The 16,825-nt window shown below is 38.7% G+C and overlaps 1 protein-coding gene across 1 annotated transcript in view; it reads right to left on the bottom strand.

Annotated features, from left to right (window-relative positions):
* LOC150089747 (angiotensin-converting enzyme-like) overlaps window positions 1-16,825 on the bottom strand; it is a 118,190-nt gene that overhangs the window by 83,655 nt on the left and 17,710 nt on the right. The window contains 1 exon segment of the mRNA XM_090389642.1: window positions 10,037-10,180. Within this exon segment, the coding sequence (XP_090245768.1) occupies window positions 10,037-10,180 (144 nt within the window).

A 16,825-nucleotide genomic window follows, 5' to 3' on the forward strand; every position in this document is an offset into this window, starting at 1 on the left:
CCTCAATAGCTATTCACTATATATAAAAAGAATCGTTCTTTCTTTTCCTATATTTTCCTAACCTAACGTTTAAGGTTAGGTCACAAAATAGAAGGAAACTTTTTCTATTATTTCCTAACCTACCATTTAAAGTCCAGTTACGAAATATAACGAAAAATAAAGAAACTTTTCCTTTTTTTCGTAACCAAACCTACAACAATATAGTAAAAACACTCATGAACTCCAAAAATCTGCTTTTAATAATGAGAAAAAAACATAATGAAGAACATAAAAATGAACGGAAAGAAACTTTTATTAATTTAGTGTGCATCAAAAAATCAACCAATGTTTTATTTTCCTTACAAATTTCTTTCATCTTTAAAAGATTCATCACTGCTCTTACCTGTTTACCGTTCATCACAAAACTATTATGCACCGTTCTTTACTCATAAATACACATTATAATGCCAACCAATGACTACAGTATCTTGTCATCTCTCGTGCCCACGACCAATCATTTCATCGTTTGCCATGCCTACCTGTCAATCAATATATCCTTCTTGATTTCAGCTCCAGACCAATAACACATGCCGGCTGTTTACCGAGCGAGAAGTGCTAGAGTCCGGTGTCGGTAAACTAATTTTCCGCATAAGTTATCTGACGTTTCTAGTCGTTCTTGTGTTGACTTTCTTTACCTTAGCCATAGCTGCATCTGGAGATTAGGCATCTACAAGATCTGACTGAAATGTTTAAAGCTTTGAATGGATTGACCAAGCTCGATGCTGATGGAATAATTCCTCTTTCTCTGGCTGCACCATGTGAGGGGGATATAAATTCATACTGAGGAAAGATGATTGCAGGATAGATATGCAAAAATTTACCTTCAGCTAGTGGGTAGTTGATTGATGGAACAAATGCCTATCTCGTGTTGTAGAATAGAAGTGGCTAGTTTAAATAAATTCAAGGATTTGTTGTTTTTGTTGTTATTTGGTTTTTAGGAGCATTAGCAACTAAGGCCATATTGCTCCAGGGATATGCGGTGGTCATTCCCTGACTTTTTCGCATCCTACATATTTGGTGGTTGCGGGCTTGAACCCCGGTCTAATCAAGAAGCGTGTGCTACGCACTGCTGCTCCTGCCCACCTGGCTACCGAGGCACCTAAATTCAAGGAAGAACTAGACAAATTATTAGGTGATATGGGAAGTTTTTTTTTCGTAGATGCTATATATGTTTATTTCTTGTTTGTCACTATTAAATACTAATACTCTTTATGATCCATTGATTAGATAAGATTAATGAAATTTTTGGTTATGGTAAAATATACCCAACCCCTTGACAGAATGGCCTCAGCAATGCTTCTCACATACTCAGACTGTCTCCAGTCACTAGAGGCAGCAAGATTATAACTAGCTGATCCAGTTGCCTCCTAGTTAGTTACCAAAGGGTTTGGTCCAGGTCAGCCACTAAACAGAGCACTGTTTAGTGGCTGACCTGCGATGTCATTTTAAAGTGGGTACTGTGCCTACAGGGATGCAAAAAAAATATATAATTCAAATAGAATTCAATTATTTCAATAAAATCAAAAAATAAAAATTTTAAAACTGAAAAGGGTAGATGAACTTGAAGGATTTAAAAATGGGGGGGGGGCATCAAGCTCTCAGCTGCCGACATCAATGCCAGAGCTTGCACTTGATCATCAGGCAACACAATGGCAATCCCCAAGGCAGAACATTTGTCCCATGGGAACTAGTTATCGGTTACTCTATTGTCAGGGAATATATTGCACAAAAAGTCATCAATTTTCAGGGTATGTCTGCCAGGGGCAAAATTGATGACATTCTAGAACAGATATCATCTTTTAATGGCACAAAAGGTGATACTGTTGACATTAAGAGTAGGAGAACTGCAGAATTACTTAACAAGTACAGGTCAATGTTGAAAAAAAAGTCAGCAGAATGTTATGGTTCAATTTGAAAGTGTCTGCAATTCTGCCCAGATACGATAGGAGGGAGTATATGATGAGGGGGGCTTGTCAATCAATTCAGCCCTGGGGAGATTGTGAATTACATTCAGTGTGGTCTGTGCTTGTTAACAGGAAAGACTGCTTCTACAGGAATGAGATACATCTTAAATAGAAAGGGTGCAAGAATATTTGCTGATGATACCAAGGCAGCAAAAGGTAGGTCAGAAAACTTGGGGGGGGGGGAGGATACACAAACTAATAGATTAACAGTAACAGTAATAGATTGCTTTCTTTCACTGCTTCAATTGGAATGAGCAGCAGCAGCCTATAAAAAACAAGGTGCTGGGAGTCACTACGGAACAAGTAAATACATGGGCTGTGTTAGGGTAACTAAGAATAAGAACAGGTACACATATACTTGCATGTACACCAATTCTAGGAGTTCAGTAAATAAATTTTATAAATTTGAAGTGCTGGTGAAGACATCAAAGGCAGATACTGTTAGAATATCAAAGACAGAGTGTCACACAGCTATAAGGAATGCACAATTGGAATTTGGGGAGTACAATGTGTACAGGGATAGGAAGGGAGGAGGAGTTATGCTGTTAGTTAAGAAATACATAAAATCTAAGGAAGTGCATCCAGTTGACATGCGTGGACAGTACAACATTTAGTCAGGTTCGCGTGACAAAAGCTCTCGGAAAGCAAAATTGAGAGTAGGAGTGCGTTATAGGCCTAATGACAGTACAATGAACAACGGTACAGTGAAATACTGGGCCAATAAATCAGATTGTCTTATAATGGGGGATTTTAACTTCTAAGATATTGACTGGAACTTGTGGGTTGGTCACTCACACACTAGAAAGGCTTTTGTGGATTGATTGGATGATTGTTTTCTACAGCAGTAGCATGTTCAAGAGGCACCCAGAAGGAGTAATACTCTTGATCTGATTATCAGCACAGTGATTCCTCATTAATTTAGAATCTGCAGATAAAGGAACCACTAGATGGCAGTGATTACAGTGTGCTGAAGTGGGATTTATTTAAAGATGTAACTACCACCAGGGGAAAAGGGAGGGGCTTTTGATTTTGTAAAGGTGACTATGGTGATCTAAGACAGTTTTTAATTCTATACAATGGGATCAACTGATGATGTTATCAACAGCAAATTCTAAACGGAAAGTATTCAAGGAATTAATCATGGAAGCTACTAGGTTTTTCACACCGATTAAGAACTACTGTTCAAGGTTTAGGCCTAAATGGATGGCAAATGAACTAATGAGACTTGTGGCAGAGAAGAAAAATGCATGGGATGCATATAAATTATCAGGGGACACAGAAACCTATGGTAGATGTAAGTTGGTCTGTAATCAAGTCACAAAGGCGGTTAGGCAGGCAAAGGCAGATTACGAGAAATCTTTGACAAAATATACAAAGAAAAACAGCAAACAGTTCTTTACTTACGTAAATTCTAGAAGGAAGGGGCTGAATCAGATTGGTCCGCTTGATATCGATGGTTCGACTGTTGATGATCCTGCTCAAGTAGCTGACAAACTGAATGAGTATTTTGCATCTACATTCACACATGAGGAATTCTTATAGGGAAGTGGAGGACAGAAGCTTATTAAACTCTTAACAGGGAGCTGAATGATTTTGTAATAACTGAGAGCAAAGTGGAGGAGAAATTGTTAAACATAAGAAAGGCATCTGGAGTGGATGGGATCAAACCAGTTATATTAAAGGAGGCAGAAAAGGAAATAAGCAAACCCTCAACCATAATTATGAGTGCTTCCTTGGACTCAGGGGAGGTTCCCATGGACTGGAGATATACAAATGTGTCTCCAGTTCACAAAGGGGGATCAAAGGGTGACACAAGTAATTACAGACCTGTTAGTTTAACTTCTATTATGAGGAAATTAATTGAGACCCTGGTTCAAGAAGCACTGAAGGATTATTTAGACAAGACTGCAGTTATAGTTTGGACTCAGCATGGGTTTGTTAAAGGGAAGTTTTGTCTGACCAAGTTGATTGGACACTGTGATGTGGTTACAAAGGAACTGGATGCAAAAAATAATTTTTATATCATATATTTGGATTTTCAGAAAGCTTTTGATACTATTGCATATGGAAGACTACTATACAAATTGGAATAGTATGGCATTAAGGGAAAATTACTGCTATGGATAAAGAGATGTGAGTATGAGAAGACAGAGAGTGGTAATCAATGGACACTGCTCTTCATGATCTTATGTTATCAGTGGAATCCACCAGGTTTTGGTATTGGACCTGTTTTTGTTTTCTGTATTTATTAATGATATTGATGAAGGTATATCAGGCTTAACGTTCAAGTTTGCAAACAATACAAAGGTTGGCAGGGTTGTTAGTGAGAGCATGCTACTGCAACAGGATCTAGAAAAGTTGAGCAGATGGGCTGAGAAGTGGCAACTGATATTTAACCTTGACAAATGCAAAGTACTGCATATGGGTAGCAGTACTACATTCAGGGAAGTGGAAAATGAAAAAGACCTGGGGGGAATTGTGCAGTCAGATATGAAATTTTCTGAGCAGTGCAGAGTCTGCATGAGTAGCCCATGGTGTCTTGTCAATGATATACAGGAATTTTTCTAACAGGGATAAGGAGGCGATTATCCCCTTGTATGAGGCAATAGTCAGGCCACACCTTGGGTACTGTATACAAGTCTGGATGCCTCATGTTAAGAAGGATGTAGAACTGCTGGAACGAGTATAGAGATTGGTGAATGGTGTCAAATTTCCTATCTGCCGTTGTAGCATTAGCATTAGTAGAGGCATTTGATGCAAGAAAGAAGCTTATGCAGCATCAGCCAAAAAAAAAAAAATAAAGTAAAATAAATAAATAAAAAATAACCACTTCCACTTCACCCCACTGTTCGTTCGAAATACCTGTCCAGCTGAGCCTTAAACTTATTTAGGCTATCAACTTCCACGACAAGGGATGGAAGTCTGTTCCACCTACCAACCACCCGCTGGCCAAAGGCAAATTTCCGCACATCTATCCAACATCTGTCTTTCCTCAATTTGAATTTATGCCCTCTCAGGTGATTATTCTGAGCAAGAGGAAGAATCCCATCAGCATTGAGCATGCTCAAACCATTCAAGGGTTTGTACACCTCTATCAGATCACCTCGCTGGTGACTAGTCTCCAGACACTGTAATTTGCAAAACTTAAGCCTTTCTTCGTAAGAGCACCCCTTTGTTCCATTCACTAATCTTGTTGCCCTTCTCTGTACTCGTTCCAGCAGCTCTACATTTTCTTGAAATGAGGCCTCCAGGCCTGTATACAGTACTCTAGGTGTGGCCTGACCATTACCTTATACAAGGGAATAATCACCTCCTTATCCCTGATAGAAAAATTCCTATATATCATTGACAATACACCATGAGCTACTCTTGCAGCCCATCTGCACTGCTCAGAGAACTTCATATCTGCCTGCAAAACCACCCCCAGGTCCCTTTCATTCTCTACCACTGCCACAGAGTTGATTCGTTGCTCTGGGATTGCTATTTCCCATATGTAGTACTTTACATTTGTCAATGTTAAACTTCATTTGCCACCTCTCAGCCCATCTGCTCAACCTTTCCAGATCCTGTTGCAGCAGCATAGTGTCAGTAGTGTCCTTGACAACCCTGCCAACCTTCGTATCGTCTGCAAACTTGGACATTAAGCTTGATATACCATCATCAATATCATTTATAAATACAGAGAACAATAATGGACCCAATACTGAACCCTGAGGGACCCCACTAATAACATTAGTCCACGATGAGCAGTGTCCATTGATTACCACTCTCTGTCTTCTGCCCCTCAAACACCCCTTTATCCATAGCAGCAATTTGCCTCCAATGCCACACACTGCTCCAATCTGTGCAGCAGTCTTCCATGTGCAACAGTATCAAAAGCCTTTCTAAGATCCAAGTATATAATATCAAAGTTATTCCCTGCATCCAGTTCTTTTGTGACTGCATCATAGTATCCAATCAAATTGGTCAGGCAAGACTTCCCCTTAACAAAACCATGCTGTGTCCGAGCTATAACTGAAGTCTTGTCTAGATGATCCTGCAGTGCTTCTTTAACCAGTGCCTCCATTAATTTTCCTGGAACAGAAGTTAAACTCACAGGTCTATAATTACTTACGTCAGCCTTTGATCCTCCATTGTGAATTGGGGACATTTGCACATCTCCAGTCCATGGGTGCCTCCCCTGAGTCCAAGGCAGCTCTCATAATTATGGCTAAGAGTTTGCTTTCTTCCTTTGCTGCCTCCTTTAATATAACTGGATTGATCCCATCCACCCCAGGTGCCTTTCTTGTGTTTATCTTCAACAATTTCTCCTCCACTTTACTCTCAGTTATTACAAGATTCTCTAGCTTACTGCTAGAGTTGAATACACCTCTGGCATTCCCCTCGCTGAATAACCCCTCATGTGTGAATGTCGATGCAAAATATTCATTTAGTTTGTTAGCTACCTGAGCAGGGTCATCAACAGTTGACCCATCGATATCAAGTGGACCAATCTGATTCATCCCCTTCCTTCTAGAGTTTACATAAGTAAAGAATTCTTTGCTGTTTTTCTTCGCATAACTTGCCAAGGATCTCTCGTAATCTGCCTTCGCCTGCCTAACCTCCTTTGTAACTTGGTTACAGATCAACTTGTATCTATCATAGGCTTCTGTGTCATGTGTTAATTTGTATGTATCCCATGCATTTTTCTTCTCTGCCATATGCCTCATTAGTTCATCTGACATCCATTTAGGCCTAAACCTTGAACAATATTTCTTAGTTGGTATGTAAAGCCTAGTAGCTACCAAGATAAGTTCTTTGAATGCTTCCCATTTTGAATTTGCTGTTGGTAACATCATCAGTTGGTTCCACTGTATAGAATTTATATACTGTCTCAGTCCATCGTAGTCGCCTTTATGAAAGCAATAACCCTTCCATTTACCCCTAATGGTAGTTACCTCTTTTGAGTAACTCCCACTTTAGAACACTGTGTTCACTGCCACCTAGTGGTTCATTTTTCTGCAGATTCTTAATGTATGAAGAATCACTACTGATAATCAAATCAAGGTTTGCCTCCCGAACATGCTGATGTAGAAAACAATCATCCAATAAATCCCCAAAAGCCTTGCTAGTGTGTGAGTGACCAGCCCCCAAATTCCAGTCAATATCTGGGAAATTAAAATCCACCATTATAAGGCTCTCTGATTTACTGGCCCACTCTATTTCTCTGTACAGTTTCTTATTATACTCATCAGAGTCATTAGGCCTATAGCACACTCCTACTCTCAATTTTGATCTCCCAATGCTTATGTCACACCAAACTGACTCAACACTGCACTATCCAGCGATGTCGACTGCCTTCACTTCCTTGGATTTTATGTGTTTCTTAACTAATAGCATAACCCCTCCTCCCTTCCTATCCTTTCTGTAGACACTATACTCCCCAAATTCCAGTTCGGCATTCCTTATATCTGTGTGACACCACGTCTCTGAAATCTCAACAATATCTGCCTTTGATGTTTTGAGCACTAGCTCAAATTCATCAAATTTATTTACTAAACTCCTAGCATGGTGTACACGCAAGCATACCTGCACCTGCTCTTCCTCTTAGCCATCCTAACACAACCCATGTGTTTACTTGTACCCCCATGATTCCCAGCAGTCTCTGAAATATCCTGCATCTTATTTTCCAGGATGCTGCTCATTCCAATAGAAGCAGTGCAAGAATCACTTTCTCCTCTGCCAGTGGCTACTATTAATCTATTAGTCCTTGTATCCCCCCCAATCTAGCAGTTTTCTGACCCACCTAACACTGCCTCGATAGCAAGAGCAAACATTCTTGCACCCTTTCTATTTAAGTGTATCCCATCCCTGTAGAAGCAGTCTCTCCTGTTAACAAGTACAGACCAGACTGAAAAAAAATTCTACCCCTTCAGCCCTGCACAATCTTTCCAGGGCCGAATTGATCGACAGGGCTCTCATCATATACTCCCTCCTATCGTGTCTGGGCAGAATTGCAGACACTGTCAAATTCAACCCTAATTCACGGATTTTTTTCATCATTGACCTGTACTTGTTAAGTAATTCCGCCGGTCTCCTACTCTTAATATCATTAGTGCCAACGTGTACAACTATATCACCTTTTGTGCCCTTAAAAGATGATATCCGCTGTACAACATAATCAACCTTTGCCCCTGGCAGACATACCCTGGTCCTGTTCCACCTATCCTTTTTACAAAGCATGTTTCCCGTTTCCCTGACAATAGAGTCACCAACAACTACTAGTTCCTTTGGGACCAGTGCATTCTGCCTTGGAGGTTGCTGCTGTGTTGCGCGATGTCCAAGTGCAAGCTCTGGCATTGGTGTGGGCAGCTGAGAGCTTGACGGACCCCTCACTTGTAATCCTTCGAGGGCATCCACCCTGTCCTTCAAGCTCTCATATAGGCCCATAACAACGCTGAGTTGTCGCCTGATTTCCTTACACTCCTTGCATCGCGCACATACAAAGACATCCCCCATGGCAGTATCATGTTCCACACCTGACTGCTCCGCAAACATCAAGCAAATAATGCATCTTAGAAGGCTGTGATTCAGAGGGCAACTGCCCTCCTCAGTTATCCCCCTGAGCCACAGCATTCCCATTAGCTTGAGCCTTTTGCTTTGCTGCTCTGGTTTGAGTCATGATTTCGATTTACTTTCAATAAAATTTCAATTTGAGTATAAAATTAAATCCTAAACTTGTATCCCAACACAGTTATAACGCTATATTTATGTTTCAGTAACGAGTGTTATCTACGAAATCCCTTTATATAACTTCCGTATAAAGTTATGTATTAATTATTTATTTTTACTAATTATTTATGTTACATAACCTAAGTGGTTATATGTATAGTTAAAAGTACAATTTAATTGCCAATGAAGTTTGACAAGATTAATAGATTTTACTGATTAATTTTCCCGTAACAATGGCGGCTCTTTATGAATGGTAAACACGTGGATTTGATACCCTTTCCGATACTAAGTAATACCTACAAAATCTCTATCTAAGTTACTTTAAACTTAAGTACCGTAAATAGGAATATAAAGCTACTCTAGAAAATAAGTTAATATGTAAATTTAAACTAATAAAGCAGAAAATAAATCAGAAGAAAGTTGAAAAAAGTTGTGGAAGTTGACAGCCTAAATAAATTCAAGGCAGAACTAGACAAACATTTGGACTGAATAGATGGGTGAAATGGGAAAGGTTTTTCCCCACCCCCCTTCCCTGATGCTGTATAAGATTGCTTTCTTGCATCATATGCCTCTACTAATGCTAATTTTTAAACAGATTTCTAAGATAAATTCTTTCTTCAGCTTCATCTGTTAGTAATATCATTAACAAAGAATTCATATTGCAAGTAAGGTATAATGAATATTTTGGAAATAACTTGACAATGAAATTTATAGAAACACTTTCAAATTTCTTTGAAAACAAAAAAATTATATTTAAAGCAAAGGCAATTTAAAATATTGCAAAATAAAATATTGCACATTGCCAGTTGAGGATCAGCTATTCCTCTGTGTGATGTGGATGCCACAATTTGACCTGTGCTTACGTTGGTTTACACCTAGGTGGTCACCACTAACATACTAGGTGCAATGTTTCTGAACTTGAACATGGAGATATATCCAGGGTTACCAGCGGTTCTACCATTGTGAAGATGCATGCAAGGGATTTTGTTATTGCAGAATGATTGGACTTTGTGAAATTTGGCCCACTTGACTCAAGAGTGGGGGGGGGGGCTGCCTGAATATCAGCTCCATCAGTTTTTAGACTCCCAGATAGCAAGGCCGAGCTGTGATACCTAGAAGACTGTCTACAACAAACCTCTTAAAGTTGGGCAGGCTAAACAACTAAAATAACTAATGGGGAGGGAGGCCTGCACTGTCTCATAGCAGCTTATTGCAATCCCAACTGAACCTTTAAGAATATTAGTCTGCAATAAGATTTTAACCCAGATCTCTCCAAACAGAATGTGGTGGGAGAGTCAATTTGAATAGTGAACTCAACTCACCATTAAGCTGCGCAGCTTCATTTGTCAGTTCAATGTACCTTATGTATTTGTCACGGTATGATTTTCCTGTTGAACTCCTCCAGTCTGTCCATATCTGCTTCAGCTCTTCATAATTACGAGAGGTGGAAAATTTGCGTGTCAGTTCTGTTAAGTAAGAAAACAAGTGCATGAATATGTAATAAATATATAAAGAGTATATAAATGAATGTAAAATGCTATGGCTTTAAAATTATCTATTAAATTGGGTGCTTTCCAGTAATCATGCAGAAGTATACTTGTTAGAACTTTACAGAACTACATTTTAAGGAGACTTACTTTGGCTTCCATGACAGTCCAGTCCTCAGGATATTAATCCAAAATCAACAAAAAAACACTATATAACAGGGAAAATTGTGGGCGAATTTTTTTGTGTTGATGCAGTAAGCTTGCTTCCTTGCACTATTTGGCCTGACTAATACCAATAGGAATTTGGAGAAGTGCAAATGCCTTGCCAATTCACAAGCAAGGGACTAAGGTGAAAATGAGTATTAGTAATATAGCACAAGGAAGCAAGCAAGCATTTGCAACACTGGCCAAAAAATAGAAAATAAAATAGAAATTAAACTATCTATGTGTTTCCCTCTGCATATACATAACTATCTAGCTGATCTTTGGATTTCCTCAAGCTATCAGCCTCAACTAACCATGAAGGCAACTTATTCTAGTAATTAAAATCTCCCTAACTACTTAATAATTACCCACTAGTCTAAATCTCCTTCCCTGTAATTTGAGTTATTATTATTATTGCTCCTAGTTCTGAAATCATTTAAACAGTGAAAATTTTCCTTAATTTTACTATCTCCTCTCAGAGCCTGTTAGACCTCAATTGGATCCCCTCTAAGGTGCCTCATAAGGGTGCACTTTTGCAAACCTGACCAAGTGGGTTGCCTATCCTTGGACCCTTTCAAGAAGCTTAGTGTTTTTTTTTTTTTTTTTTAATATGGTCTCCATACTTGGAAACAGTATTCCAAGTATAGTCTTACTATTACCTTGTACAATGGAATTATGACATCCCTACATGCAGATGTTTGATAAATCATCATTAGAACACTGCTGCTCAGAGGACTTCATGTCCATTCATATTATAACCCCCAAATAACTTTCTTCTGAATTTGATCCCAACATTGTGCAAGTTATTCTGGAGTTGCTCCCAAAGTGTAAGACCTTGTATTTTGCTTCATTAAAACATAGCCGTCACTTTTTCATCTTGAAGGAATGCTGCTTGGCACCAATTATTAACTACTCTCTTAATCTTCACATCATTTGGTGAGTATGGGCTTGGCAAACCTAGGGTTTTGCACCATATGGCCAATAATAATAATAATCTCCCCTGCCCTATAGCTACTTGTGATCCATTTGGGAATCTTACTCATGAATTCCGTATGCTCCAGTTTATACTACAACCACTCATGAGAGATTGATTCAAATGCTTTGCTAAAATCTAATTAAAAATGTTGAAATTATTTCCCACATCCATCTCATGAATAACTGTGTCAAAATAGTTAACCAGGTTACTTAAGCACAATTTTCCCTTAACAAAACCATGTTGTGTATCCTTCACAATTCTACGACACAACTTGGAGATTTGGTATTTTAAAAGACCTTTACAACTTCGGTCTGAGAGGCCACCTTCCCATTTTTATTAAAAATTTTTTATCCTGCTGTTATTTCCAAGTTCGTGTAGGATCCTCCCTTTCGCGGCCTTTTTGCCAAGAGGAGGGGGTACCACAAGGATCTGTCTTAAGTGTTACGCTTTTTGCCATTAAAATAAATTCTATTTCTGAACAACTTTTATAAACAGTGCACTCTATGTCGATGACTTCAGCATATTCTCTCAATCATGCAATATGAGGGTTATTGAGAGACAACTGCAACAAGCTATTGACCATCTTAACACCTGGGCCATGGCCAATGGTTTCAGGGTCTCACCGGAGAAGACCGTTTGCGTCCATTTTTGTCGCAAACGTAACCTCCACCCCGAGCCTGAATTACGACTTGGACAAAACACCATTCCAGTTGTATCAGGGGTGAAATTCCTGGGACTCTTTTTTGACAAAAAGTTGACATTTATTCAACACATTCGTCAGCTACGTACAAAGCACACGAGAGGGCTTAACATCCTCCGCTCTCTCTCTTCTACCTCTTGGGGTGCAGACCGATGCACTCTACTACGTCTATAACGTGCACTTGTACGCTCAAAATTAGATTATGGGTCTCAGGTGTATGCATCTGCCAGAAATAGCGCTGTTCGTTGGCTTGATCCCATCCATCACCAAGCCATTCGTATCGCTACTGGTGCATTCAGAACATCACCTGTCCAAAGTCTGTATGTCGAAGCAAATGAACCATCCTTGTCGCTTTGACAAATGCAGTTGTCTCTACAATATGCCTTCAAGCTGAAGTCCCTGCCAGACCATCCCACGTGGACATCCGTTTTCAAGCCACGATGGGAAAATCTTTATAACACATGATGGACCGCCAATCGCCCATTCGGCATTCGTGTTCAAGAGCTACTCAATGAGCTTAACATCTCGGTAGACAAGGTTGCTCGATCACCAAAGGAGCCCCTTCCACCCTGGCATGCACAAACACCAGCATGTGACTTCTCGCTCAAGACTGCGACGAAGTCTAATACTCCAGTTTCTGTCTACCTTCAGCTCTATTCACAACACTGTGCAGAACATTCTGACTTCTTGCCAGTTTACACAGATGGCTTGAAGTCAGAATCGTATGTGGGATCTGCTGCTGTCTTTCCAAATAATACCATATCAGAGCAGATACCCGTTGACTGCAGCATTTACACTGCAGAGCTGCATGCCATAGAGTTAGCTCTAGATCACATAAGAAAACACTGTTATCAACGGTGTATTATATATGCCGATTCAGTGAGTGCACTACAGGCTTTATCAGCGACGTCACACACTGATCATCGAACCCTGTCCCGAATCCAGCAGATAATATACAGCCTCTATGTAAGTGGATTCGATATCCACTTCTGCTGGATCCCCAGTCACATCAGGATTAGAGGAAATGATTTGGCTGACACTGCAGCCAAATCGGCAGCCCTGACGATTTGGCCTGCTAGTCCCCTATACAGACTACAGACAAGTGATCCGTAATAATTTACAATCTCAGTGGCAATATTCGTGGCATCGACTGATTACTACAAACAAACTATGTCGAATTAAGCCTGTGATCCATCCTTGGCGGTCCAGCTTACGCAGGGATCGCAAAGAGGAAGTTGTTCTTGCTCGGCTCCGCATAGGACACTGTCATATTACACACTCCTTTTTGCTGAGGGCTGATGACCCTCCTATGTGCGAGCAGTGCGACACCATTTTATCCATTCAACATATTTTATGTGACTGTACCAGTTTTAGAAATGCTTGTTTTACCGCTTTTAACCATCTGAATGAGCCGTATATACTCAGTCAGATTTTATCCGACAATGACCATGTGTCTGCTATTTTTAGCTTCCTAAAATCAGTAAACCTTTTTACTCATATTTAAAAAAATCTTATTATTTTAAGATTTACTACTGTTACTTGTTTACTGGTATTTGTCTTTTACAGTTTATACTTGTTTTTATACCCTGACTTAGTGACCTAATTCATTAGGTCACTGAAAGTTTTACTTATTTTTTTGACAAGGTTTTGGCGCATTATAGCCTAAGTTGCTGATGATGCGTCAATAAAACTCAACCAATCAATCAATCAATCCTTCACAATTCCATTTCTATCTAAACATAGCATCTTAAAATGTTATAGTTTCTTTTCCTGAAATTAAAGTTAGTGTTTAGCTTTAAATAACTGCAACCCATTTCTTCATCTTCCAAACACTGTGTAATCATTTCCTGCTAGTATATTATTATACAATGGAACTGTCATGGTTTATGTGGAAAATTGGATGAAATAAAAGATATTATTCAGCAGTATAAACCGGTCTGCATTTGCTTCAGGAGACCCATCTAACACCTCAATCTTCACCCACATTTCAAAACTGTACACTTTTCCGGAGAGACAGAAATGATAACAGAACTGCCAAAGGAGGAGTGGCAATTTTGGTGAATACTAATATACCAGCTAAGCAAAAAACATTAAAAACCAACTTAGAAACAGTAGCAGTGAGGAATTTCTATCACAATTTCATCTCTTTATCTTCCACCAAATATTTCCCTCTTCAGATGGGAATTAAATGATCTTACTATGCAGCTTCAACCTCCCTATTGCCTTGTGGGAAATATGAATGCCCATCATCATCTGTGGGATCTTCTCACACGGACAGTAGAAGTAACTTAATCGAAACTTTTCTAGATGATCAACAACTGAATTCCAGATCTCACACTTATATAAGTTTGACTACAGGTATCACTTCTGCAATAGACTTAACACTATGTTCTCCATCAATTTATCCCAGTATAGAATGGTTCGTATTAAATGATCCTTACAACAATGATCATTTTCCGATGTCGATTGTGTCTGTATGGAACATACTATGTTCCATAAAGACACAATCGACTCTTACAGAAGAAACCAGAACAGTATGGAATTTTAAAAAAAGCTAATTGGAGTAAATATATGCAATTAATCAAGCTGGATAAGCAATTAATAGAAGTGTTACCAATAGATGATGTTTTTTTTTTTTTTTTTATGTATTCACATCTTTATGTATTTTTATCTATTCACAATGTTACATTATGTATTAATGTAACATTGTGAATAGATGATGCTGTCATATATATCACCAGTCATCTGCTAGAAGCTTCGAAAGCTACAAAAACTCAAATAAGTGTTACAACTCTTGGTGGAATGCAGAATGTGCGATGGCAAAAACAAAACACAAATCGTGCGTGGAATGGATTCTGGAAATATCTAACTACCCTCAATTTGATTGCATATAAAAAAGCCAAAGCCGAAGTGAGGAGAATTCAGAAAAAGGCAAAGAAAAATTCTTGGATCATGTTTGCTTCCACACTTACTAGGAACTCGAGTCCTGGTTTGGTGTGGAAAAAAATTCGGATTTTAAGTGGAAGATATCCAAGCATACAATCTCCAATCTTCCATTGGAAAGGACAGGATGTTCCTACAACAGACAAGATATCAGAAATTCTGGCTGAATCTTTTTGCTTCTGCATCAGTAGTTACAAGCTACAGCACTGATTTTCAAAAATATAAAGAGCAAGCTGAACGGAGTAAGTTGAATTTCTCTACCAAGACATCTCATTCCTATAATCTACCTTTCCTAAAAGAGGAATTACTTAAAACCATTACAAAATTGCCTAATAGCACACCAGGTCTCGATGGCATTTATTATACTATGATACAACACCTAAACTCTGATTGTCTGGATATCCTACTAGCTCTATATAATAGAATTTTTCTGAACAACCTGTATCCATCCATATGGCGGCATGCAATTGTTCTTGCATTTCCCAAACCCGGAAAAGATTCTTCCTATACATATAATTATCACCTTATTTCACTGACCAGCTGCTTAGGAAAAATCCTTGAACTAATGGTGCACAATAGACTTGCATGGTTGCTAGAAAAGGAGAATGTTTTATCACCCCACCAATTTGGATTTAGGAAAAATAGATCAACACTTTATCTACATATCAAAGTTGAAACAAATATTAGAAACTTATTTATAAGAAAGCAGCATATAGTGATGGTAAATCTAGATCTTGAAAAAGCTTTTGCCGCAACATGGAGATTCGGAATCATACGAGATCTATTTCAGTTAGAATAAAGAGGACAACTTCCACAATTTATAGAAAAATTCCTTACTGACAGAACATTTCAGGTATGATAATATACCTACAATATATATACAACAGGAAGGGCTCAGTATTAAGTGCCATCCTGTTTGTACTGTGGGTGAACAATACCACAAAGGTTATACCACCTTCACTGGAAATATATATGTACGCAGATGATCTTTCCATTTCATTTCAATCACAAAGAATGAACACAATTGAATGACAGCTCCAATTATTCATAAACAAAATGGACTAAAAATAATGGATATAGAATATCTGAGAAAAAATCAGCTGTTATACATTTCTGTAAAATGAGTGGTCTTCATTCTGAACCAGTTTTATTCTTAAATAAAATTGCTCTACCTGTTCAAAATTTCTCCGTTTTAGGCTTAACATTAGATAGAAAACTAAACTTTCCTGAACATATACTAAGACTTCGAACTAGTTGCCTCTCAACTTAAAATCTTGCGCACAATATCCTGAATGGCCTGGGGAGCCGACAAGTACATATTACTACAATTATATAAAACTTTGATTAGATCTTGTTTGGATTATGGATCTCCTGTATATGCTTCAGCAAGAAGGAGCATGTACACCTTCGACGAGATTATCTACTGTGCATGTATGCGGCAAAAATATACAGTCAGCCATCATATCCAAATTGGTCCATTATTCACAATCCACTATGGACGAGTAATTATGATTGCGAGGCAAATGAAAATAAACCAGTAGGACTGCATCTCAGACACTTAACTGAAGTTTGGGAAATACATTTCCAGCACATTTCTGCAGTAGATATAAACTCAGAACCTCCTTGGATGCCGACTGTGCCTTTGTCCATATCGCATCTTACAAACAGGAATAAAAAAGAGATCTCTCCAATTGTTATACAGAAGCTCCATGCACTGCACAGTTTTGAAAATAGAAACAGTCATCAGACTAACATGGATGGATCAAAATTGAATAACTCAGTAGGTGCTGCAGTAGTTTTA

Source organism: Mastigoproctus giganteus, chromosome 2 (assembly GCF_048544385.1).
Source record: "Mastigoproctus giganteus isolate SK-2022 chromosome 2, ASM4854438v1, whole genome shotgun sequence".
NCBI lineage: Eukaryota > Metazoa > Arthropoda > Arachnida > Uropygi > Thelyphonidae > Mastigoproctus > Mastigoproctus giganteus.